Below are 25,827 nucleotides of genomic sequence, written 5' to 3' on the forward strand. Positions count from 1 at the left end.
GGAGCCTTTTTTGGTTAGAGGAACCCACTGCTTGGTGTCAGAGATGAACTGCTTGCCAAAATCAGAGAAACATTAGCCATGTTATTCTCAGAGAATGTTAACCTTGCAGATGAGAAATAGAAAAGGTTAATATGATATTAGTAAACTGCAGGAGCATCCATGGTAAGTTCCCAGAATTAGAGCCACTTATTAAAGATAATAAAGCTTGTATAGTATTAGGAATGGAAAGTGGCTGAAACAAAAACGTAAGTTCAGATTGGAGTATTTATTATAAGAATAGGCTAAATGCTAAAGGTGACAGGGTATTTATTGCAGAAAAGAATTTATTATCTACTGAGATTATCATGGATTACGAATGTGAATTAATCTGGATGAAGTTGAGCATCAAAGGTGGGTAAAAATGGTAACTGGATGTCTTTATAGACTGCCTGCATCAGGAGCTGTAGTTGTAGAGCACTTCAGAGAGAAGCTGCAAAATTTCGTGAATAAGTTTCCTGATCATACTATTGTAATAGGGGTTGAATGGGAGTCATGTAATTGAAACTGGAACCAGAGACATCATATCTTACACCTCCTAGCCACAAACAGATCTGAACTTTTTGAATCAGTTTATGTAGAAGAGGGTAGTGTCAGTGATCATAAAGCAGTGATAGCTTCTATGACTATGGATATGACAAGGAACGTTAAGAGAGGTAGGAAAATATTTTTGCTCAGCAAGAGTGACAGGATACAAATATCTGTGTAATCAGCATCAAATATTCAGTGCTGAGGATGAAGGTGTATACAACAAATGGAAAAGGTCTTAAAGGATGGGAAAGACCTACTGTGATTAACAACTGTGTTAGGAAACTGCAATGTAATCAAAGATAGCTTCATTCTTTCTGTGCACTACACGAGATTGGAATGATAGAGAATTGTGAAGGTGGTTTGATGAACTCTCTGCCAGGCACTTAAGTGTGATCTGCAGAGTATCGATGTAGATGTAGGTTAAAGAGACATCAAAACCTAGCTGACAAACCAAAGCTGAACAAAGTGAAAATAAATGTAACGAGAACAATGAGAGAAGCATTCAGTGATTTTGAAAGTAATATTTTGCCAACCAATCTGACTAAAAATCATAAGAAGTTTTGGTCTTACATAAAATCAGTAAGTGTTTTGAAATCATCTACTCAATCACTCGGGGACCATAGTGACATCAGAAAGGGAAATGGCTGATAGAAGGCAAAAATACTGAATTCAGTCTTCTGTAATTGTTTCACATTGGAAGATCATAATACAGTCTCTCCTTTCAATACTCATACAAACACTGAAATAGCAGATACTGAGATAAGTGACCACAGAACAGGAAAGGTGTTGGGACCACGTGAGATACCCGTGAGATTCTTAAGAGATTGTATGAAATTTGCTCCTCTGCTAGCATCAGTTTATTGTAGGTTGCTGGAGCAATGACGGGTACCTAGCTACTGTAAGAAAGTGCAGGTCATTCATGTTTTCAAGAAGGGTCATATGACAGATTCCCATAGTTATAGGCGTATATCACTGAAGTCAATCTGTCGTAGGATTATGGAACAGGTTTTGGAGAGCAAAAATTTACTCCATAAAAATAGAAATAGATTGCACAAACAGAAAGCTTGGAAAACTCTGCTTGCTCTGTTCCTTCATAAGATCCATAGTGCCGTAGACAACAGCACTCGCGTTGATGCCTTGACTTCAGGAAGGCATTTGACACCATCCCACACTGCCATTTAGGGGACAAAATATGAGCGTGCTGGGTATCAGACCAGATTTGCGACTGGATTAAAAACTTCCTTGCAGAGGGAACTCAACAGGTCATTCTTAACGGAACAAAATGGACACATGTAAAGGTAATTTCAGGAACACTCCAAAGAAGTGTGATAGGACCTTTACTGTTTACGGTATATATAAATTATGTAGTAGAAAATGTCAGAAGCTCCATAAGACTATTTGCAGATGAAGCAGTTGTCTACAAGAAGGTAATGATGGCAGATGACTGCAGCAATTTGCAAAAGGATCTGCAGAGAACAAATGCATGGTGCAGGGTCTGGCACTTGACCCTAAACATAAATAAATGTAACATATTGCACACACATAGGGGGAGACATCCATAGCTGTGTAGCTACACAATTGATGAAAAATTGCTCGATACAGTATCTACTGTAAAATGTCTGGGAATAACCATAAGTCGAATGACCAAATAAAACAGATGGTAGACTGAGATTCATAGGAAGAGTTTTAAGGAAATGTAGCTCATCCATGAAAGAAGAGGCCTACAAATCAGTTTTCAACCAATTCTCGAGTATTGCTGATCACTCTGGGACCTTACCTCGTAGCCTTATTAGAAGAGATAGGAAAGATTCAATGAAGAGTAACACATTTTGTCACATGGTCGTTTAGTTGGTGTGGGAGTATTATAGTGATGCTCAAAAGCTCCAGCGGTAGACACGACAAAAGACGTGGTATGCATCATGGAATTCTGAGATAATACATTCCGGAAGAGTTGGACAACATATTACTTCCTCCCGCATATTTCTCACGAAGTGATTACAATGAGAAAATTCGAGAAATTAGAGCTAATACAGAGGTTTACCAACAATCATTCTTCCCACATGCCATTTGCGATTCAAATAAGGAAGGGGGTTCACACAGCGGTATCAGAAGTACTCTTTGTTGCGCACGGTCATGTGGATTGTGGAGTACTGGTTTGGTTTATGTAATCACAAAACGCGTATCTCATTTGGATGATGACTTGTATGTCTTGTCCGGTGAGTACTTTATGTCAACAATATGGCAACGAGTGTTTTTTAAAGACTTTTAGAAGCTGTTGAGCACCATCTGAATATAATGTTTTAGATATATATTTCATTCCTCCGTGCACCTAAATTTGTCAGATCCGCCATAGTGGATAAACAATTGACCACATAATTTTATACCAGTTGACTGTTCCCAGTGCTGCAATGTATGCAACATAACACTGGGAACGCTTAATAAAACTATAACTTCACTACTTAATGCGAGCAAAATAAATAATTGCTTGCTCAAACTAACCTATTGTATCTTGCCGAAAATGTTCATACGTGCCTACACACACATTTAAAGGCAATGCAATTTTTAATGCAATAACAAACGTACCAGTTTCCCTTCACCTTTCATACTACTCATAGTTCACCACTTAACCTATTGCAAAGTTGTGCGAGGTTCTATAGGTGCTAAGAAAGGGAAGTCCTCAAGGATGAACTTTTTCAAACCATATATATGGTCGTGTACATCAGGGTTACAGGTACCACACCCAACAGTCATTCATGAAAGTGGGCCCTCATTTGCAAGTAATTGATGTAAAATAATTTTGAGTGATGCTCTACAGCCTTAAAATTAACAGTGTACACACAGCAGTGGCATAGTATAGATGTTTAAGATCAATTCTTGACATACTAAAGATTGTGTATTTGAATCCTTTCTGGCCCTTTTAAATTTTTATTTTTAAACCTTTATTGAAATGACTTTGATCATTATTTTTATTCATCCAGTGGGTCTAAATTTAATTTTTTATTTCTAATAATTTATCACAGTGTTTTAAACATTGAATTTACTCTTTCATTTCTTCTTACAATCACTCTTTTCTTCATTTTTTATATTTGTGCATGTGATTTTAATTATTTTATCTATTAACTTTAATTTAATTTCTTGCTTTTTATCACTTTACATTCTTGTCCATGATATTGATTCATTAATTATTTATATTCCTCATTTTGAATTGATTTCATTTTATTGTAGATCCATTTATTTAAATTTTCATCTGCATTATTTCTGTCCATAGTGCAACAAGAATTTAAATTACTTATGTATGATGATTACCATAAAAAATTACAATTTGTAAGGAAAACCAAGGGAGACCAAGAGATGAATACACTAAGCAGATTCAGAAGGATGTAGATTGCAGTAGGTACTGGGAGATGTAGAAGCTTGCACAGGATAGAGTAGCATGGAGAGCTGCATCAAACCAGTCTCAGGACTGAAGACCACAACAACAACAAAGGAAAAGTATGTTCTTTGACACCACTGTACAGCCAATATAAATAGATTAAGTCATCTTTTGATGGATCAACATTTTCAACACCTAAAAATTGTGTTAGATAATTAAAAATAATTAAAATCATATACATATAATAGAGGGAAACATTCCACGTGGGAAAAATATATCTAAAAACAAAGATGATGTGACTTACCAAACGAAAGCGCTGGCAGGTCGAAAGACACACAAACAAACACAAACATACACACAAAATTCAAGCTTTTGCAACAAACTGTTGCCTCATCAGGAAAGAGGGAAGGAGAGGGAAAGACAAAAGGATGTGGGTTTTAAGGGAGAGGGTAAGGAGTCATTGCAATCCCGGGAGTGGAAAGACTTACCTTAGGGGGAAAAAAGGACGGGTATACACTCGCACACACACACACACATCCACATCCATCCACACATATAAAGACACAAGCAGACATATTTAAAGACAAAGAGTTTGGGCAGAGATGTCAGTCGAGGCGGAAGTGCAGAGGCAAAGATGTTGTTGAATGACAGGTGAGGTATGAGTGGCGGCAACTTGAAATTAGTGGAGATTGAGGCCTGGTGGGTAACGGGAAGAGAGGATATATTGAAGAGCAAGTTCCCATCTCCGGAGTTCGGATAGGTTGGTGTTGGTGGGAAGTATCCAGATAACCTGGATGGTGTAACACTGTGCCAAGATGTGCTGGCCGTGCACCAAGGCATGTTTAGCCACAGGGTGATCCTCATTACCAACAAACACTGTCTGCCTGTGTCCATTCATGCGAATGGACAGTTTGTTGCTGGTCATTCCCACATAGAATGCATCACAGTGTAGGCAGGTCAGTTGGTAAATCACGTGGGTGCTTTCACACGTGGCTCTGCCTTTGATCGTGTACACCTTCCGGGGTTACAGGACTGGAGTAGGTGGTGGTGGGAGGGTGCATGGGACAGGTTTTACACTGGGGGCGGTTACAAGGATAGGAGCCAGAGGGTAGGGAAGGTGGTTTGGGGATTTCATAGGGATGAACTAACAGGTTACGAAGGTTAGGTGGACGGCGGAAAGACACTCTTGGTGGAGTTGGGAGGATTTCATGAAGGATGGATCTCATTTCAGGGCAGGATTTGAGGAAGTCGTATCCCTGCTGGAGAGCCACATTCAGAGTCTGGTCCAGTCCCGGAAAGTATCCTGTCACAAGTGGGGCACTTTTGCGGTTCTTCTGTGGGAGGTTCTGGGTTTGAGGGGATGAGGAAGTGGCTCTGGTTATTTGCTTCTGTACTAGGTTGGGAGGGTAGTTACGGGATGCAAAAGCTGTTGTCAGGTTGTTGGTGTAATGGTTCAGGGATTCTGGACTGGAGCAGATTCGTTTGCCACGAAGACCTAGGCTGTAGGGAAGGGACCGTTTGATGTGGAATGGGTGGCAGCTGTCGTAATGCAGGTACTGTTGCTTGTTGGTGGGTTTGATGTGGACGGACGTGTGAAGCCGGCCATTGGATAGATGGAGGTCAACGTCAAGGAAAGCGGCGTGGGATTTGGAGTAGGACCAGGTGAATCTGATGGAACCAAAGGAGTTGAGGTTGGAGAGGAAATTCTGGAGTTGTTCTTCACTGTGAGTCCAGATCATGAAGATGTCATCAATAAATCTGTACCAAACTTTGCGTTGGCAGGCCTGGGTAACCAAGAAGGCTTCCTCTAGGCGACCCATGAATAGGTTGGCGTACGAGGGGGCCATCCTGGTACCCATGGCTGTTCCCTTTAATTGTTGGTATGTCTGGCCTTCAAAAGTGAAGAAGTTGTGGGTCAGGATGAAGCTGGCTAAGGTAATGAGGAAACAGGTTTTAGGTAGGGTGGCAGGTGATCGGCATGAAAGGAAATGCTCCATCGCAGCGAGGCCCTGGACGTGCGGAATATTTGTGTATAAGGAAGTGGCATCGATGGTTACAAGGATGGTTTCCGGGGGTAACAGATTGGGTAAGGATTCCAGGCGTTCGAGAAAGTGGTAGGTGTCTTTGATGAAGGATGGGAGACTGCATGTAATGGGTTGAAGGTGTTGATCTACGTAGGCAGAGATACGTTCTGTGGGGGCTTGGTAACCAGCTACAATGGGGCGGCCGTGACGATTGGGTTTGTCAATTTTAGGAAGAAGGTAGAAGTTAGGGGTGCGGGGTGTCGGTGGGGTCAGGAGGTTGATGGAGTCAGGTGAAAGGTTTTGCAGGAGGCCTAAGGTTCTGAGGATTCCCTGAAGCTCTGCCTGGACATCGGGAATGGGATTACCTTGGCAAACTTCGTATGTGGTGTTGTCTGAAAGCTGACGCAGTCCCTCAGCCACATACTCCCGATGATCAAGTACCACGGTCGTCGAACCCTTGTCCGCCGGAAGAATGATGATGGATCGGTCAGCCTTCAGATCACGGATAGCCTGGGCTTCAGCAGTGGTGATGTTGGGAGTAGGATTAAGGTTTTTCAAGGATTGAGATGCAAGGCTGGAAGTCAGAAATTCCTGGAAGGTTTGGAGAGGGTGATTTTGAGGAAGAGGAGGTGGGTCCCGCTGGGACAGAGGACGGAACTGTTCCAGGCAGGGTTCAATTTGGATAGTGTCCTGGGGAGTTGGATCATTGGGAGAAGGATTAGGATCATTTTTCTTCGTGGCAAAGTGATATTTCCAGCACAGAGTACGAGAGTAGGACAGTAAATCTTTGACGAGGGCTGTTTGGTTGAATCTGGGAGTGGGGCTGAAGGTGAGGCCTTTGGATAGGACAGAGGTTTCGGATTGGGAGAGAGGTTTGGAGGAAAGGTTAACTACTGAATTAGGGTGTTGTTGTTCCAGATTGTGTTGATTGGAATTTTGAGGTTTTGGAGGGAGTGGAGCTGGAAGTGGGAGATTGAGTAGATGGGAGAGACTGGGTTAGTGTGCAATGAGAGGAGGTTGGGGTTTGCTGGAAAGGTTGTGAAGGGTGAGTGAGTAGCCTTTCCGGAGGTGGGAAACCAGGAGATTGGATAGTTTTTTGAGGTGGAGGGTGGCATGCTGTTCTAATTTGCGGCTGGCCTGTAGGAGGATGCTCTGAACAGCCGGTGTGGATGTGGGAGAGGAAAGATTAAGGACTTTTATTAAGGATACGAGTTGACGGGTGTGTTCATTGGCTAAGTTGATGTGTAGGTGAAGGATTAGGTGGGTGAGGGCAATGGATTGTTCAGTTTGGAACTGGTATAGGGACTGAAGGAAGGAAGGGTTGCAGCCAGAGATGGGAACTTTAAGTGTGAGGCCTTTGGGGGTAATGCCAAATGTTAGACAAGCCTGAGAAAATAGAATATGGGAGCGTAATCTGGCTAGGGCGAAGGCATGTTTGCGGAGGGAATGTAAATAAAACTTAATGGGGTCGTTGTGGGGGTGTTGTGAGGGTGACATGGTATTAGAAGGTGGAAAGTGTACCATGAGGCTAAAATGAAAATGAAAATAAAAACCCATTACATGCGGTCTCCCATCCTTCATCAAAGACACCAACCACTTTCTCGAATGCCTGGAATCCTTACCCAATCTGTTTCCCCGGAAACCATCCTTGTAACCATCGATACCACTTCCTTATACACAAATATTCCGCACGCCCAGGGCCTCGCTGCGATGGAGCGTTTCCTTTCACGCCAATCACCTGCCACCCTACCTAAAACCTCTTTCCTCATTACCTTAGCCAGCTTCATCCTGACCCACAACTTCTTCACTTTTGAAGGCCAGACATACCAACAACTAAAGGGAACAGCCATGGGTACCAGGATGGCCCTCGTACGCCAACCTATTCATGGGTCGCCTAGAGGAAGCCTTCTTGGTTACCCAGGCCTGCCAACGCAAAGTTTGGTACAGATTTATTGATGACATCTTCCTGATCTGGACTCACAGTGAAGAACAACTCCAGAATTTCCTCTCCAACATCAACTCCTTTGGTTCCATCAGATTCACCTGATACTACTCCAAATACCACGCCGCTTTCCTTGACGTTGACCTCCATCTGTCCAATGGCCGGCTTCACACGTCCGTCCACATCAAACCCACCAACAAGTAACAGTACCTGCATTACGACAGCTGCCACCCATTCCACATCAAACGGTCCCTTCCCTACAGCCTAGGTCTTCATGGCAAACGAATCTGCTCCAGTCCGGAATCCCTGAACCATTACACCAACAACCTGACAACAGCTTTCGCATCCCGTAACTACCCTCCCGACCTGGTACAGAAGCAAATAACCAGAGCCACTTCCTCATCCCCTCAAACCCAGAACCTCCCACAGAAGAACCACAAAAGTGCCCCGCTTGTGACAGGATACTTTCCAGGACTGGACCAGACTCTGAATGTGGCTCTCCAGCAGGGATATGACTTCCTCAAATCCTGCCCTGAAATGAGATCCATCCTTCATGAAATCCTCCCCACTCCACCAAGAGTGTCTTTCCGCCGTCCACCTAACCTTCGTAACCTGTTAGTTCATCCCTATGAAATCCCCAAACCACCCTCCCTACCCTCTGGCTCCTATCCTCGTAACCGCCCCCGGTGTAAAACCTGTCCCATGCACCCTCCCACCACCACCTACTCCAGTCCTGTAACCCAGAAGGTGTACACGATCAAAGGCAGAGCCACGTGTGAAAGCACCCACGTGATTTACCAACTGACCTGCCTACACTGTGATGCATTCTATGTGGGAATGACCAGCAACAAACTGTCCATTCGCATGAATGGACACAGGCAGACAGTGTTTGTTGGTAATGAGGATCACCCTGTGGCTAAACATGCCTTGGTGCACGGCCAGCACATCTTGGCACAGTGTTACACCGTCCAGGTTATCTGGATACTTCCCACCAACACCAACCTATCCGAACTCCGGAGATGGGAACTTGCTCTTCAATATATCCTCTCTTCCCGTTACCCACCAGGCCTCAATCTCCACTAATTTCAAGTTGCCGCCACTCATACCTCACCTGTCATTCAACAACATCTTTGCCTCTGCGCTTCCGCCTCGACTGACATCTCTGCCCAAACTCTTTGTCTTTAAATATGTCTGCTTGGGTCTGTATATGTGTGGATGGATGTGTGTGTGTGTGTGTGTGTGTGTGTGCGCGAGTGTATACCCGTCCTTTTTTCCCCCTAAGGTAAGTCTTTCCGCTCCCGGGATTGCAATGACTCCTTACCCTCTCCCTTAAAACCCACATCCTTTTGTCTTTCCCTCTCCTTCCCTCTTTCCTGATGAGGCAACAGTTTGTTGCGAAAGCTTGAATGTTGTGTGTATGTTTGTGTTTGTTTGTGTGTCTTTCGACCTGCCAGCGCTTTCGTTTGGTAAGTCACATCATCTTTGGTTTTTGATAAAATCATATACAGAAAGATTAGAAATGAAAAAGCATGAGCTGCAGAAAAAATTTGAGCAAATAAGAAAGTTAATTTGATGATTCAAATAAGGTGGCAAGGATTAGAAATAAACAGTTTCATATAAACAATTTAATTTAATGAAAATAATGCCAAAGTCATTTCAATGAAGATTTAAAAATAAAAATTTAAAGATCCTGATGAGATTTGAACCCACCCTTCGGCACATCAGGAATGGATCTTAACCAACTGCTCAGGATAACACCATTATTTTCAAGGCTCTAGAGCATCACAAGAAATTATTTTTCATTGATTACTCTCAAATGAGGGTCCAGTTAACGGAATGGCTGAACATACAACACTGTGTGGATGGCTTCAAATACTCAATCCCATCACTGAGGACTTCCGTTTTCATTCATGTGTGTATAGTTTATATTCCTCAACTTTATAATTACAGATAACCAATTGAAACTACAAGTAACTGTAGCCAATCATAATTATTTTTATTTTCACTACTTGTACTGGAGGGCCAAACCTAACATTTCAGGTGGATCTATGCAAATTAATTAGACATGTATGTATCTAAACTTCTTGGCAGATTAATACCATGTGCCAGATCGGGACTTGAACCTGGGACCTTTGCCCTTTACAGATAAGTGCTCTACTGACTAAACCATCTAAGCATGACTCACAACCTGACACTCGCAGGTTTACTTCTGCCAATACCTCATCTCATGTATTGTGTGTTTGAATTTTGGGTAAGCTATGCCACTAACTCCAGTAGTCACAGGTTCATTTTCCTGTCACATTTTATTAATTGGCATAAGGAGCCTGTGACCACTGGAGACAGTACCAAAGGTTTTGTAAAAGCTGTACAAGCAAGGTAAAAATGAAAAGTTAAAATTCAAAATCCATGACTATAGTCTGTAATTATGCACATGTGTAACTAGATATATTCAAAATCATGTGTGTCTGTAACTACGTATAAAAAATAGAGCCTGTCTCATTCTTTAAATAGTAAAGGTTCTGATTCTGGTACAAGCATGTCTAACTAATTGACATAGAATCACTTAATGATGGAAGGTTAAACCACTAAAATGTGTAGTGAAAATAAAAATAAATTGTGATTGATTGTAGTGATTCATAGTTTCAACTGACATTCATAACAAACCATGATTGTCATGGATATCAATTGTGGTAAAGCCTAACCTAAAATGTCTGTATTTCATTGACTATTTTGGGTTATGAGACAATTGTGATTAAAAATCATGAGATCTAAGAAAATTACCTATGCACGTATTGTCTTTTCTAATATATCCTTCACTGCAACGGCACCTATTTGACAGACAGCTTACTCGATATCCAAGATTCTCACCGATGTAGCATTCACTACTTGAATTGCATTGGTTATCCAAATCTGAAAAAGTAAATTACAAAATGATGTCGAGTCGTACATAAATTCTTAAGTGACAGTAGATGTTGCTATACTTTTACTTACCTTTATTTCTTATACACTTTCGATCAGCAAAATGGTAATTTTTTGAGCAAACACACTGTCCCCCATAGCAGTATGCAGAGTCACCAAATGTCTTTGAACACTGTGTATTTTCCTCACACTGTTGCTTATAACCTGTGGCAACTGTTATAAAACAACAGACAATTGACTATTCAGCTATGAAAACTTCACAAATGAAAATTAATGATATCAAGGCACTGATAATAAGTATTTATTTCAAATATGCAAATATGAGCATTTATTGCAAGTATGAGCATTTATTGTTAATATGCCAGTAACACATAAGTGGTAAACATAGGTTTTAACGACCATTACGCTCAATTCTTACAATTAATGTTGCAGGAAACTCAAAACTCCATGGAATGATAAGCACCATAAGGACTTTAAATATTAAAGATGTGGAATAATTTTATTTTCTCGTGAAGAGATGTAATGAGACCAATGACAAATATAAGTTTATTGCCACATATAAGCATTTTGTTAAACAGTTTGTCACAAGGAAAGAACTATAGGTATCTATGTTCAAAAAAGCTAACAGACAGGTAGGTCATAAAAGTGATAAAGTTATCATGCCAAAATAACAATATTCCGAGCTCAACACGAAGGCTGATTTTATTGTTTACTTCGAAAGATACAAACGAATACTAACACCAGTTATTTCAAAATAAAAAAAAACTAGAAAATGACAAAATAATGTGCAATTTAGGAATAAAACTAAAACAACAAAGCAAGTTATAAAAAGAGAAACAGGTGCAAGGTCAATTAATCACAGTAATATAGAGCCGATTAAAATTAACAATAAACTAACTGAGCCCAGACAAGCGACTAATGCTTTCAACCATTATTTTTCAAACACCAGTAGATAAATACACATCATGTAAGCAGCTGTACAATAAGAGAGTAAAAGTGAAAGAGAGAGAGGGGGAGGGAGGGAGGGAGAGAGAGAGAGAGAGAGAGAGAGAGAGAGAGAGAGAGAGAGAGAGACAGGGGGGGGGGGGGGAGAAACACAAAAAAAATGTGCAAATACATTACCTACTAAATATTCAGTGTGCACAGATGATATACTGGGTGCTATAATCAACCCTAGTGCAATATTTATTGAGAACCACTTCCACACATAGTAAATTCATCATTCGAGAATTTTGTTTTTCAGGTTTGACTAAAGACTGCATAAGAAGCATGCCACATGTGAAGTTGCTATTTACAGCCCAGTTTCAGTTTTGTTAAGCTCAAGCAAAATTATTACAAAAATGTTCCTTAGAAGATTAACAGCCTTCTTAAATATAGCACTGCTGATAAATGACTAACAGCATGGGGTCAGGTGCCCTGTAGCATGCATTCCACTGCCCCCAAAACACTGCCATTTGCGACTTCAGTTGTGTCAAGTGAGAGCTCACTGGAGGATGGAGCAGCCTCGGTGTCAGTGATGGCCTGTCTTAGTTAGAAGGACACCAGGTGAGCCTCTGCAATCAACCTGTTTGTGGCCTATACACAGTGGACCTACATCTGGAGTTATAGCCTGGGGTGTGATTTCGGCACTCATATGGTTACACCACAAACCCTGACTCTAAATTTGTATGTCAGTTTGGTGATCGACCAGTTGTCCTACCATTCACAAACAGTATTCCAGGGGGTGTTTTTCAACAGGATAACCCTTGCCCACATACTGGTGATCGACCAGTTGTCCTACCATTCACGAACAGTATTCCAGGGGGGTGTTTTTCAACAGGATAACCCTTGCCCACATACCTTTGTTGTAACCAAACATGCTCTACAGTGTGTTGACATGTTGCCTTGGCCTGCTCAATCACCAGATCTGTTTCCAATTGAGCACATATGGGGCATCATTGGATGGAAACTCCGGCATCATCCATAACCAGCATTAACCATTGCTGTATTGTCCAGCCAAGTGTAACAGGCATGGAACTCCATTCCACAAACTGACATCCATTCCTATATGACACAATGCATGCACATTTGTATGCTTGCATTCAACAATCTGGCAGTTACAATGGTTATTAGCGTAACAGAATTTCACATGTGCAATGGCGTTTCTCACACTTACACTAATCTGTGATCTTGCTATGTTGATCACTTAAATATGTTACCTAGACAAATGTATTCCCAAAATTTGATTACTCTACATTAATTATATTTTGGTGTTGAGATTCAAAGATAACTGTGACTTACACTCATACGAAACTACACAGAAGCTTAACCTACATGTAAACATAATAAGTTCAAACTTATGCAAAAGAGGAGAATATCATATTGGAGGCATGTTACATAACCATGTGCCTTCTTACTTAAAATGTATACCGAAATTTAATACATTTAAAGTAAATTTGAAACAGTTCTTCCTTGACCACTGTTTCTATTCTCTCTCTGAATTTCTGGAACATCATAATAAGTAAACCTGATTTACAGAATATTGTTAATTATATAACTAAGTACTAAGTCAATTTATATTATGTTTTATGTTGACTGTGTTGATCATGCAGTCTCATTTAATAGCTACTGTAATTACAAATGAACAGTGTTACCCCTTTGCTCTATACCATATTTACAAACACTGCTCTAAGACACTTCATATTATTATGTACTTTGATTGCACTGATCATGTGGTCTCACTTAATAATTACTGGAATTATAGGTTACCCCTAACCTGTGTTATATCATATGTACAAACAGTCTAATAGGTAAATGTAATGGTAAAGGTAAAGTTCTACATTCCAGTCCTAGACAGGCCAATCACGCCTAACGACTGCCATGTCATCCCCTGCCACTGGCATCATCGGATGCAGTGAGGAGGGGCATGCAGTCAGCATACCACTCTCCTGGTAGTTGTCACATTCCTTCACCTTGTAACTGCTACGAATCAGATGAGCAGCTCCTCACTTCGTCTCATGACACTGAGTGCACCCTGTACCTGTTCTCTCACCAAGGAAAAATCCTTGGCAGTACTGGAAATCGACATGGGTCCTCTGATGGCAATTGGCTGCACTGACCGGTCAGATACATAGGCAGACAATAAGTGTAGTACATCACTTTATATTCTTATATACCTTCATTGTGTGGATCATGTAGTTTCACTTAACAACTACTGTAATTTATAAATTAATTATGTTACCCCTAACTTTCCCTATATCATATATACAGACACCATAATTAAAATGACTTAATGGACCTAAAAACAAATTATGAAGATTTTAAGAAAAACAGGGTGCTACTCTCCTTAGAAGTTACAAAGAACGACAGTGTATTCTGAATAGCAACAAAACAGTCATAGTCAAGCAATTCTTTCCAAGTGGCAAGTGCCTATATGGTCTTTATTTATTTATTTATTTATTGTTCCGTGGGACCAAATTAAGGAGAAGTCTCCATGGTCATGGAACGAGTCAATACATGAAATTATAACACGATAGTACAAATACATAAAATGAAATATAAGAAATGTATTCAGGTGACAATTCATAAGTTTAAATAAAGAAAAATCAACAATGTAACACGGGAATTTGCTTAATTTTTCAGCTCTTCCAGGAGCTCCTCGACAGAATAGAAGGAGTGAGCCATGAGGAAACTCTTCAGTTTAGACTTAAAAGTGTTTGGGCTACTGCTAAGATTTTTGAGTTCGTGTTAGCTTATTGAAAATGGATGCAGCAGAATAGTGCATGCCTTTGTGCACAAGAGTCAAGGAAGTGCATTCTACATGCAGATTTGATTTCTGCCTAGTATTAACTGAGTGAAAGCTGCTAACTCTTGGGAATAAGCTAATATTGCTAGCAACAAATGATATTAAAGAAAATATATACTGTGAGGGCAATGTCAGAATTCCCAGACTATTGAATAGGGGTCAACAGGAGGTTCTCGAACTTACACCACATATAGTTCGAACAGCCCATTTTTGAGCCAAAAATACCCTTTTTAAATCAGAAGAATTACCCCAAAAAATAATACCATATGACATAAGTGTACGAAAATATGCGAAGTAGACTACTTTTCTTGTTGAACTGTCACTTATTACAGATACTGTTCTAATGGTAAATAAAGCAGCATTTAGTTTCTGAACAAGGTCCTGAACATGGGCTTTCCACAACAGCTTACTATCTATCTGAACGCCTAGGAACTTGAACTGTTCCGTCTCGTTTATAATATACCCATTCTGTCTGATCAAAATATTGGTTCTTGTTGAATTGTGAGTTAGAAACTGTAAAAACTGAGTCTTACTGTGATTTAGCATCATATTATTTTCCACAAGCCACGAACTTATTTCATGAACTACATTACTTGATAATGTTTCAATATTACACACAATATCCTTCACTACCAAGCTGGTGTCATCAGCAAACAGAAATATTTTTGAATCACCTGTAATACTAGAAGGCATATCATTTATATAAATAAGAAACAGCAGTGGCCCCAGCACCGACCCTTGGGGAACGCCCCACTTAACAGTGCCCCATTGGGACTGAACATCACTACCACTCTCAATATTGCGGAGAATTACCTTCTGCTTTCTGTTCTTAAAGTAAGAGGCGAACCAATTGTAAGCTACTCCCCATACTCCATAATGGTCCAATTTCTGCAGTAATATTTTGTGGTCAACACAGTCAAAAGCCTTCGTTAAATCAAAGAAAACACCTAGCGTTCACAACCTTTTATTTAATCCATCCAAAACCTCACAGAGAAAAGAGAATATAGCATTTTCAGTTGTTAAACCATTTCTAAAACCAAACTGTACATTTGACAGCAAATTATGTGAATTTAAATGCTCCAATAACCTTGTATATACAACCTTCTCGATAACTGTAGCAAACACCAATGGCATAGAAATAGGTCTATAATTGTCAACATTATCCCTGTCTCCACTTTTATTAAGTGGTTTCACTACCGAGTACTTTAATCGGTCAGGAAACCGACCACTCCTAAAGGAAAAGTTACAGATATGGCTAAGTACTGGGCTAACATACATAGAACAATACTTCAGTATTCTGCTAGATACCCCATCATATCCATGAGAGTTCTTGGTCTTTAGTGATTTAATTATTAACTCAAATTCCCTCTTGTCAGTATCATGGAGGAGCATTTCAGGTAACAGTCTCGGAACACTTTTTTCTACAAGCGCTATATGATTCCCTGTTGGGACTTTGTTTCTATTTAGTTCACCTGCTACATTCAGAAAGTTATTATTAAATACTGTACATATATGCGACTTATCAGTAACACGGACATTCCCACTACGCACTGATACTATATCCTCAATCTGTCTCTGCAGACCAGCCACTTCCTTTACGACTGACCATGCACGCATTCTTTCATGAGTTTATTAATTTTTTGTAACCATCAGCTTCTGTAAGGGTTCACTGTTTTTGTAACAGTTCATTTATCATTCCATTTCATCTACAGCTGCATAATGTGCAAGAGATATACGGATTTGTATGTTAATAGTAACAATTTTATATATTATTATAGCTTTGTACATAAAATGACACACATTAATATATCAGTTAATGATGAATACGCAAATAAATGTTGTATGCTATATATAGGGAGGTAATATAGAAATGTTCTTCTGTATGAGACTACTTTGGGTTGACATAGAAAAATTTAATTTTGTAGATATTCAATTCACTGTGTAATAGGAGTGATCAACCAAGAATGATGTCAGTTTAGATTTGACGTGACCAATATTCAGTTGTGTTTCATGGCATCTGGTAAAGCATTGTATATTTTGATACTAGGGTGGATAAGACTGTTCTGAAATAACTTTGTGTTGACACTTTGAACATGTACATCCAATTTTTGTTGGTTGGCTGGTTTAAAAGAGAGAGGGGAGGGGGGAAGGAACCAAACTGCTTGGTCATCGGTCCCTTGTTCCTGTTAAAACAATCATACAAGGGATAGAATAAAACAAATGAGATGCAGGGCATAATACCGAAAGGAAGGAAAAAACGACAAGAATGACAGAAAGGCAACAAACACTAAGAAACAAAAGAGGACAAGAAAAGCACAGAGACAGACACAAGAAAAAGGTAAAAGAGATTAAAACAAGAAAGCAGGTTACCATGACTGGCTGACCATGAGAACAAAAAGGAGAAGCCAGCAACTCTGCAACACATTAAAACCTCCACCCTAAAAGCACTAGGGTGGAGGACACAGAGGGACAAAGGACATGCGCTAAAACTTAGATCAAATGATAAAACCCACCCTCATGTATAAAACATCAAACAAAATCAGCCGATGAGGCGCTGTCAGATAAAATTTGTGACAACAAGTCCAGTAACTGAAGATTTCATCACAGGGCAGTCAAAGTAGGACAGTGCACCAGAATACGAACCACTGTCAACCGGGCGCCGCGCCAACACTGAGGTGGGTCTTCACGGTGCTGAAGATAGCTGTGGGTGACTCAAGCGTGGCCAATGTGGAGCTGGCAGAGAATCACAGTCCCTGTGAAAGGCCCAAATGGAATACTTCCACACATTCGTAGTCTCCTTAATGACTCACAGTTTGTTGTGCATACTGTTATGCCATTCCATCTCCCAAAGCCGAAAAACCTTGCAGTGTAATACTGAACGCAGGTCAGTTTTGGAGATACCCATCTCCAGAAGTGGTTTCCACGTAATCTGTTTGGCCAGCCTGTCAACAAGTTCATTTCCTGGGATTCCAATGCAACCCGGGGCCCAGACAAATACCACTGAACAACTGGACCGTTCCAGGACATACATGGACTCCTGGATGGTCGCTACCAATGGATGGTGAGGGTAGCACTGGTTGACAGCTAGTAAGCTGCTCAGGGAGTCAGTCAGGGTGTATATGACCCGGGACAACCGTGTGATCCGGGAAAAACCCGGGAATTTTTTCATCTGGGAGAAAACCGAGAAAAACACGGGAATTTTTTACAATTCTGGGAATTTTTCATTGTTTTAGTTTTCAGTTAAATTTTTGTAATTTTGACTGGTAAGAACCGATACTCTAACAAAGGATATTACTGTACCCCACTACTGCAGAATAATACTTCAACAATAAAACAGAAACGAGAGAAAAAACAAAAATAACTTAAATTGCAAAGGAGATGCGCTGTATACAACAACGGCACACAGTGCTCATGCAAGCGTCTGCCAAAAGCAAAATGTGTCAAAGGCTTTAGGAAGACTATGCAATGCTTCATAAGAACAAATTGCCTCCGATGAGCATGAAGCCACAACTGTTTACAATAGATTCATTTTTGCAGTTATGAGCAGGCTCATGTGCATGCGCCGTTGAGTCGTGTTTGAGCAGAGTCTACATCTACATCTACATCTACATCTACATCTACATCCATACTCCGCAAGCCACCTGACGGTGTGTGGCAGAGGGTACCTTGAGTACCTCTATCGGTTCTCCCTTCTATTCCAGTCTCGTATTGTTCGTGGAAAGAAGGATTGTCGGTATGCCTCTGTGTGGGCTCTAATCTCTCTGATTTTATCCTCATGGTCTCTTCGCGAGATATATGTAGGAGGGAGCAATATACTGCTTGACTCTTCGGTGAAGGTATGTTCTCGAAACTTTGACAAAAGCCCGTACCGAGCTACTGAGCGTCTCTCCTGCAGAGTCTTCCACTGGAGTTTATCTATCATCTCCGTAACGCTTTCGCGATTACTAAATGATCCTGTAACGAAGCGCGCTGCTCTCCGTTGGATCTTCTCTATATCTTCTATCAACCCTATCTGGTACGGATCCCACACTGCTGAGCAGTATTCAAGCAGAGGGCGAACAAGAGTACTGTAACCTACTTCCTTTGTTTTCGGATTGCATTTCCTTAGGATTCTTCCAATGGATCTCAGTCTGGCATCTGCTTTACCGACGATCAACATTATATGATCATTCCATTTTAAATTACTCCTAATGCGTACTCCCAGATAATTTATGGTATTAACTGCTTCCAGTTGCTGACCTGCTATTTTGTAGCTAAATGATAAAGGATCTATCTTTCCGTGTATTCGCAGCACATTACACTTGTCTACATTGAGATTCAATTGCCATTCCCTGCACCATGCGTCAATTCGCTGCAGATCCTCCTGCATTTCAGTACAATTTTCCATTGTTACAACCTCTCGATACACCACAGCATCATCTGCAAAAAGCCTCAGTGAACTTCCGATGTCATCCACAAGGTCATTTATGTATATTGTGAATAGCAACGGTCCTATGACACTCCCCTGCGGCACACCTGAAATCACTCTTACTTCGGAAGACTTCTCTCCATTGAGAATGACATGCTGCATCCTGTTATCTAGGAACTCCTCAATCCAATCACACAATTGGTCTGATAGTCCATATGCTCTTACTTTGTTCATTAAACGACTGTGGGGAACTGTATCGAACGCCTTGTGGAAGTCAAGAAACACGGCATCTACCTGTGAACCCGTGTCTATGGCCCTCTGAGTCTCGTGGACGAATAGTGTGAGCTGGGTTTCACAAGAACGTCTTTTTCGAAACCCATGCTGATTCCTACAGAGTAGATTTCTAGTCATGTTTGAGCAGTAGATTCTCCCACTTCTGGCAACAGGAATGTGGCTGTTGGCTGTGCATGCAGTCGCAGCAAGCAGCTAGAGATACCACTGGGAAAAGGGGGTGCCAAATTCATATTCTTGATGAAAAAAAAAACTTGTTTCACAAAGCGCCTAGCACCCAGCGCACATTTGTCTATCATTCATATGATTTTGAAACGCTTCCCTGTTGGTTTTTGAACACTTTTTAAGTTGATTTCTGAATGAATCATAAGTTGATTTTATGATGCATGCGTAGTGTACGTGATGTCTCTGCCAGGAGAATCATCGTCACATCTAGAAATAAACTTTCTGCAGACAAAAGGGGATGGGGCTATACGAGCTGAGTGGAGTAAAGTCGAATGGATGAATGCCAATCGCTGTCTGATGATGTGGTTGATTGGGTTTGCAAATGATCAGCGTTGTTATAATTACTAGTGAAATCCATAGATTCGGACTACCAGAATGGAAATAAACAACTGACAGGAACAACAAGTGAGTAAGATTACGTATTATCTTCTCAGTATATCCAAGAAAATGAAATTTTGACAGAAAAATTTTTGGCTAGATCGCTACACCAGTAAGGACCAGTTGTACAGACCTCGGCTAGCAGCCGCTTAAGTTCTATTCTGTAAGTAACATGTAATAACGCCTAACCGGAAAATAATCGTGTGATAACCAAACCTGTGATTATGGCAGGGCTAGTGAAGCTAATCAGCAAACAAATTTTGACAATGGCAGGAATAGCTGCAGAACTGGTGATGACAAGACTGTGTTAGAATGAGGAAGGAGAAGAAACGTGGACATCACACAAATTATGGAAGAATAATACGGTTCCAAATTTATATAAAAATTTCTTAATACTACTTTTTGATCTCATACTTGAGAAGCTCATGCCTATGAATGAAATATGAAATTATTTCCTAACATAAAACTTTTGCTGGTAGTAGGCCTAATAGGCATTTGATATTGGTACTTCATGAATTATATTCTGTCGTGTTATAAAAATGGCCATTATTGCCAAAACCGTATCGTTTATTTGGTGTGTGTTACAAAATTGCTGCAATATTAGAAAGGCCTATCTTGTTTTATCTAACAGACAGTGACAGAATAGACATAATCAGATCGAGAAACCACACCAGGCTTGGGTATTATTTGTGTTAACAGCTTTTTCAATATTAGATAATGACATTTCGACTTTTCATGTAGCAAAATGTTTGACTAACTTTGATGAGGCAATAGATTCTTTCGCAGAAAGGAAAGCACGCCATGTAAAGCTGTAGCAAGAGTAGAGAGAAAAAAATGCTAGGAGCTAAGGATTGAAGAAATGTGTACTTTCTTGCTCGTCTCTTGTATTTATTGGTTTTATGTATACTATATTTAATTTTATATATAAAAACAAAGATGCTGTAACTTATTAAACGAAAGTGTTGGTATGTTGATAGAGACAATAAAAAACACACAAACACACACACAAATTTCAAGCTTTCACAACCCAAGGTTGCTTCATCAGCCACAAGCCAACAGTACCACCTAAACCATAGTATTCTGCCTTTTTCAAAAGAATATGGTGGTTTACACAGTCAAAGGCTTTCATAAGACCACAAAAAATACCCACTGGAGACATTTTTTTTTGTTAATGGCTTCCAAAACTTGGTTGCTGAAAGAGAATATTGCCTGTTCAGTACAAAGACCGGCAAGAAAACCAAACTGATTTTTGCTTAAGATACTGTGGAAGTTGAGATGGTCTACAATCCTCCTGTGCATGAGTTTTTCTAGAATTTTCGAGAAGGTAGTTAATACACACATATCCAGTCTTTCTGCTCCCGGGATTGGAATGACTCCTTACCCTCTCCCTTAAAACCCACATCCTTTCGTCTTTCCCTCTCCTTCCCTCTTTCCTGATGAAGCAACCTTGGGTTGCGAAAGCTTGAAATTTGTTTGTGTGTTTGTGTGTTTTTTAATGTCTCTATCAACACACTTGACCTCTTAGCCACAAACAAACCAGAGCTAATAGAGAGCATCATGACTGATACAGGGATTAGTGATCATAAGGTCGTTGTAGCTAGGCTCAATACCATTTCTTCCAAATCCACCAGAAACAAACGCAAAATAATTCTATTTAAAAAAGCGGATAAAGTGTCACTAAAAGCCTTCCTAAGAGACAATCTCCATTCCTTCCGAACTGACTATGTAAATGTAGACGAGATGTGGCTCAAATTCAAAGATATAGTAGCAACAGCAATTGAGAGATTCATACCTCATAAATTGGTAAGAGATGGAACTGATCCCCCATGGTACACAAAACAGGTCCGAACGCTATTGCAGAGGCAACGGAAAAAGCATGCGCAGTTCAGAAGAACGTGAAATCCCAAAGATTGGCTAAAATTTACAGACGCGCGAAATTTGGCACGGACTTCAATGCGAGATGACTTTAATAGGTTCCACAATGAAACATTGTCTCGAAATTTGGTAGAAAATCTGAAGAAATTCTGGTCATATATAAAGTACACAAGCGGCAAGACGTAGTCAATACCTTCGCTGTGCAGTGCGATGGTACTGTTACCGACAACTGTGCTGCTAAAGCGGAGTTATTGAACGCAGTTTTCCAAACTTCCTTCACCAGGGAAGGCTAATGGAATATTCCAGAATTTGAAACACAAACAGCTGCTAGCATGAGTTTCTTAGAAGTAGATACCTTAGGGGTTGCGAAGCAACTCAAATCGCTTGATACGGGCAAGTCTTCAGGTCCAGATTGTACACCGATTAGGTTCCATTCAGATTACACTGACACAATAGCTTCCTACTTAGCAATCATATACAACTGCTCGCTCACCGATAGATCTGTGCCTACAGATTGGAAAATTGCGCAGGTCGCACCAGTGTTTAAGAAGGGTAGTAGGAGTAATCCAGTGAACTACAGACCTATATCATTGACGTCGGTTTGCAGTAGGGTTTTGGAGCATATACTGTATTCAAACATTACGAATCACCTCAAAGGGAACGATCTATTGATACATAATCAGCATGGTTTCAGAAAACATTGTTCTTGTGCAACGCAGCTAGCTCTTTATTCGCACGAAGTAATGGCCGCTATTGACAGGGGATCTCAAGTTGAATCCGTATTGCTAGATTTCCGGAAAGCTTTTGACACCGTTCCTCACAAGCAACTTTTAATCAAGCTGCAGGCCTATGGGGTGTTGTCTCAGTTGTGCGACTGGATTCGTGATTTCCTGTCAGGAAGGTCACAGTTTGTAGTAATAGACGGCAAATCATCGAGGAAAACTGAAGTGATATCAGGTGTTCCCCAGGGAAGCGTCCTGGGACCTCTGCTGTTCCTGATCTATAAAAATGACCTGGGTGACAATCTGAGCAGTTCTCTTAGGTTGTTCGCAGATGATGCTGTAATTTACCGTCTAGTAAGGTCATCCGAAGACCAGTATCAGTTGCAAAGCGATTTAGAAAAGATTGCTGTATGGCGTGGCAGGTGGCAGTTGACGCTAAATAATGAAAAGTGTGAGGTGATCCACATGAGTTCCAAAAGAAATCCATTGGAATACGATTACTCGATAAATAGAACAATTCTCAAGGCTGCCAATTCAAGTAAGTACCTGGGTGTTAAAATTACGAACAACTTCAGTTGGAAAGACCACATAGATAATATTGTGGGGAAGGCGAGCCAAAGGTTGCATTTCATTGGCAGGACACTTAGAAGATGCAACAAGTCCACTAAAGAGACAGCTTACACTACACTCGTTCGTCCTCTGTTAGAATATTGCTGCGCGGTGTGGGATCCTTACCAGGTGGGATTGACGGAGGACATCGAAAGGGTGCAAAAAAGGGGAGCTCATTTTGTATTAACACATAATAGGGGAGGGAGCGTGGTAGATATGATACACGAGTTGGGAGGGAAGCCATTAAAGCAAAGACATTTTTCGTCACGGCGAGATCTATTTACAAAATTTCAGTCACTAACTTTCTCTTCCAAATGCGAAAATATTTTGTTGAGCCCAACCTACATAGGTAGGAATGATCATCAAAATAAAATAAGAGAAATCAGAGCTTGAACAGAAAGGTTTAGGTGTTCGTTTTCCCCGCGCGCTGTTCGGGAGTGGAATGGTAGAGATATAGTATGATTGTGGTTGGATGAACCCTCTGCCAAGCACTTAAATGTGAATTGCAGAGTAATCATGTAGATGTAGATGTAGATACCAACGCTTTAATTTGGTAAGTTACAGCATCTTTGTTTTTATATATATTTTTCCCACGTGGAATGTTTCCCTCTTTTATATTCATATTTAATTTTATAGGCAATAAAGAGTGCAAATGTTCTGAAGAGTTCTTGTTCTCCCGATTACAAATAATCCCATCCACTATTAATTGTGAGATTTTTTTTAAAGAGGAGGCACGCTGTCAAACCAGCCGACTGGGAGCAGGAGAGGTACCACAGGACATTTCAATTTCCACTGCAAAATATACATGTTTCCATTCTACAGAGCGAAATACAATGACGAGCGATAGAAGAATGCTTTATAAACAGGTGTGGCACTGCACTTTGGCACACATGTCTTACATTTCCTCGAACACACGTTTTATGTCTCAGGCTTTTCAGCAAGATGTGCGCTACAAGATGAACATATTTTTGAAAATTCGAGTTTTTTAGTATTGACCCGGTTCGCAAATATTGTAGATCCGGTGCTGATGTGCAGAGCAGTCAGAGTTATAGTGGGTAGTCTCCATTTGACCCCTGTTTACGTTTAATGATTTTGCTGTTTCTCGTTCGTTTATTTATGTCATCCTGAACTTTGTGAGACCCATGGAAATGTGTGAAGTGTTTTTTTAAAAGGCCTAACTTTAAATCTAAAGAAAACTCAGTTCATACATTTCCATGGGTCGCACAAAGTTCAGGATGACATAAGTCTAAGCTGTAATGATCAAGATACACATCGAGTTTATTCAACAAAATATTTAGGCCTCCACATTGACAATAAATTAAGTTGGTCTTGCCATATTTTGGACTTGAGAAAAAGACTCAGTCCAGCAACTTATGCCCTATGTATTATAGCAATAACTGCTAATAGTGGTGCTGTTACGGCTGCTTATTTTGGCTATTTCCATTCATTGTTATCTTATGGCTTAATATTCTGGGAAAACCAACCATTAGCTAATAAAGTATTTGTAACTCAGAAAAGAGCAATTTGAATTATAATTGGAGTTAACAGGTATCATTCATGCAGAAATTTTTTTTAAACACAAAATATTAACAATGACCTCACAATATATCCTATCCCTTATGTGCTTTTCAGCTAAAGAACCTACACATGTACAAAACCAATACTTATCATGACTATGACACAAGAACAAAACATGACTTTCATGCTGACAGAAAAAACTTGAGTCTGATACAAAAGGGAATATACTACTCAAGCATAAAGGTGTTTAATGCACTCCTGTCTGACAAAAAATTTTACCAGTGAAATGCCAAAATTTTAGAGTAAATTGAAGGAATATCTTCTGGAAAAAGCATTTTACTCTCTTAATCATTTCTTTAATGTAACATTGTAACTTAGATGTAATACTTTACTTGTACTATTTGCTATTGCCACTTTGTAACTTAATACATCTTACACCAGTATGGGAATTCGTGTTCAGGCAATTGACACTATCAAATTCCTGCTAATGTATAGTTTGTAATATGCAAAATTGTAATTTATTATTTACCATATAAAATGCTTAAGCCTGTACTGTAACTATTAACATACTTTGTTTCTTATACACCAATTGCAATGTATATTTGTTAGCATATACATAGGCTACTTTGTTAATTTATATTGTGACTTGTTTCATATCCATGCAATTCTTTTGTATACTGGATCTATGGAACACAAATAAATAAATAAATAAATAAAATACTCTCACATCAAAAGAAAACAAAAAGGATATCTGTGACCGGGAATTATCAAGTGAATTAAAATATATTCACAGAATTATGGAAGGCTAAAATATGTCATTAGTTACAGATTTTATTTTATTTCCACCTTTCTGACAGTCAAGCGTTAATCACCTTGCAGAACAATGAAGTTATGTTTGTCTGTCTGGTAAAGAAATTTGACTGTTTAATGTTTAATTCCACAGTACTGGATAGTTTCAATTGTTTGCTGCATTTCAAGTGCATCTTCTAACACATATGGCATTATGTCACAATAAAGAACCAAACATGATATAATATAGTACTGGTGCTCCAAGAAAATTTACATCCTGAAAACCACACTGAAAAGCTTAATATCAGGTCGAGGTCTACTTCATTGGGAACCTGGACATATGAATGTACACTTCAATTGTGTACTTTAAATGTGCACATTTTAGTATGGTTCACGAAATTCC

General features: G+C 40.0%; 1 protein-coding gene across 2 annotated transcripts in view; it reads right to left on the reverse strand.

The window, feature by feature from the left end:
- LOC124610640 (rh5-interacting protein-like) overlaps positions 1–25,827 on the reverse strand; it is a 159,381-nt gene that overhangs the window by 14,393 nt on the left and 119,161 nt on the right. For both annotated transcript variants that reach the window (XM_047140307.1, XM_047140219.1), the window contains exons 4-5: positions 10,898–11,038; positions 10,688–10,816 (exon numbers count right to left, since the gene is read on the reverse strand). In XM_047140307.1, coding sequence (XP_046996263.1) covers positions 10,688–10,816; positions 10,898–11,038 — 270 coding nt within the window. The remainder of the gene's footprint in view (positions 1–10,687; positions 10,817–10,897; positions 11,039–25,827) is intronic.

Source organism: Schistocerca americana, chromosome 1 (assembly GCF_021461395.2).
Source record: "Schistocerca americana isolate TAMUIC-IGC-003095 chromosome 1, iqSchAmer2.1, whole genome shotgun sequence".
Classification (NCBI taxonomy): domain Eukaryota; kingdom Metazoa; phylum Arthropoda; class Insecta; order Orthoptera; family Acrididae; genus Schistocerca; species Schistocerca americana.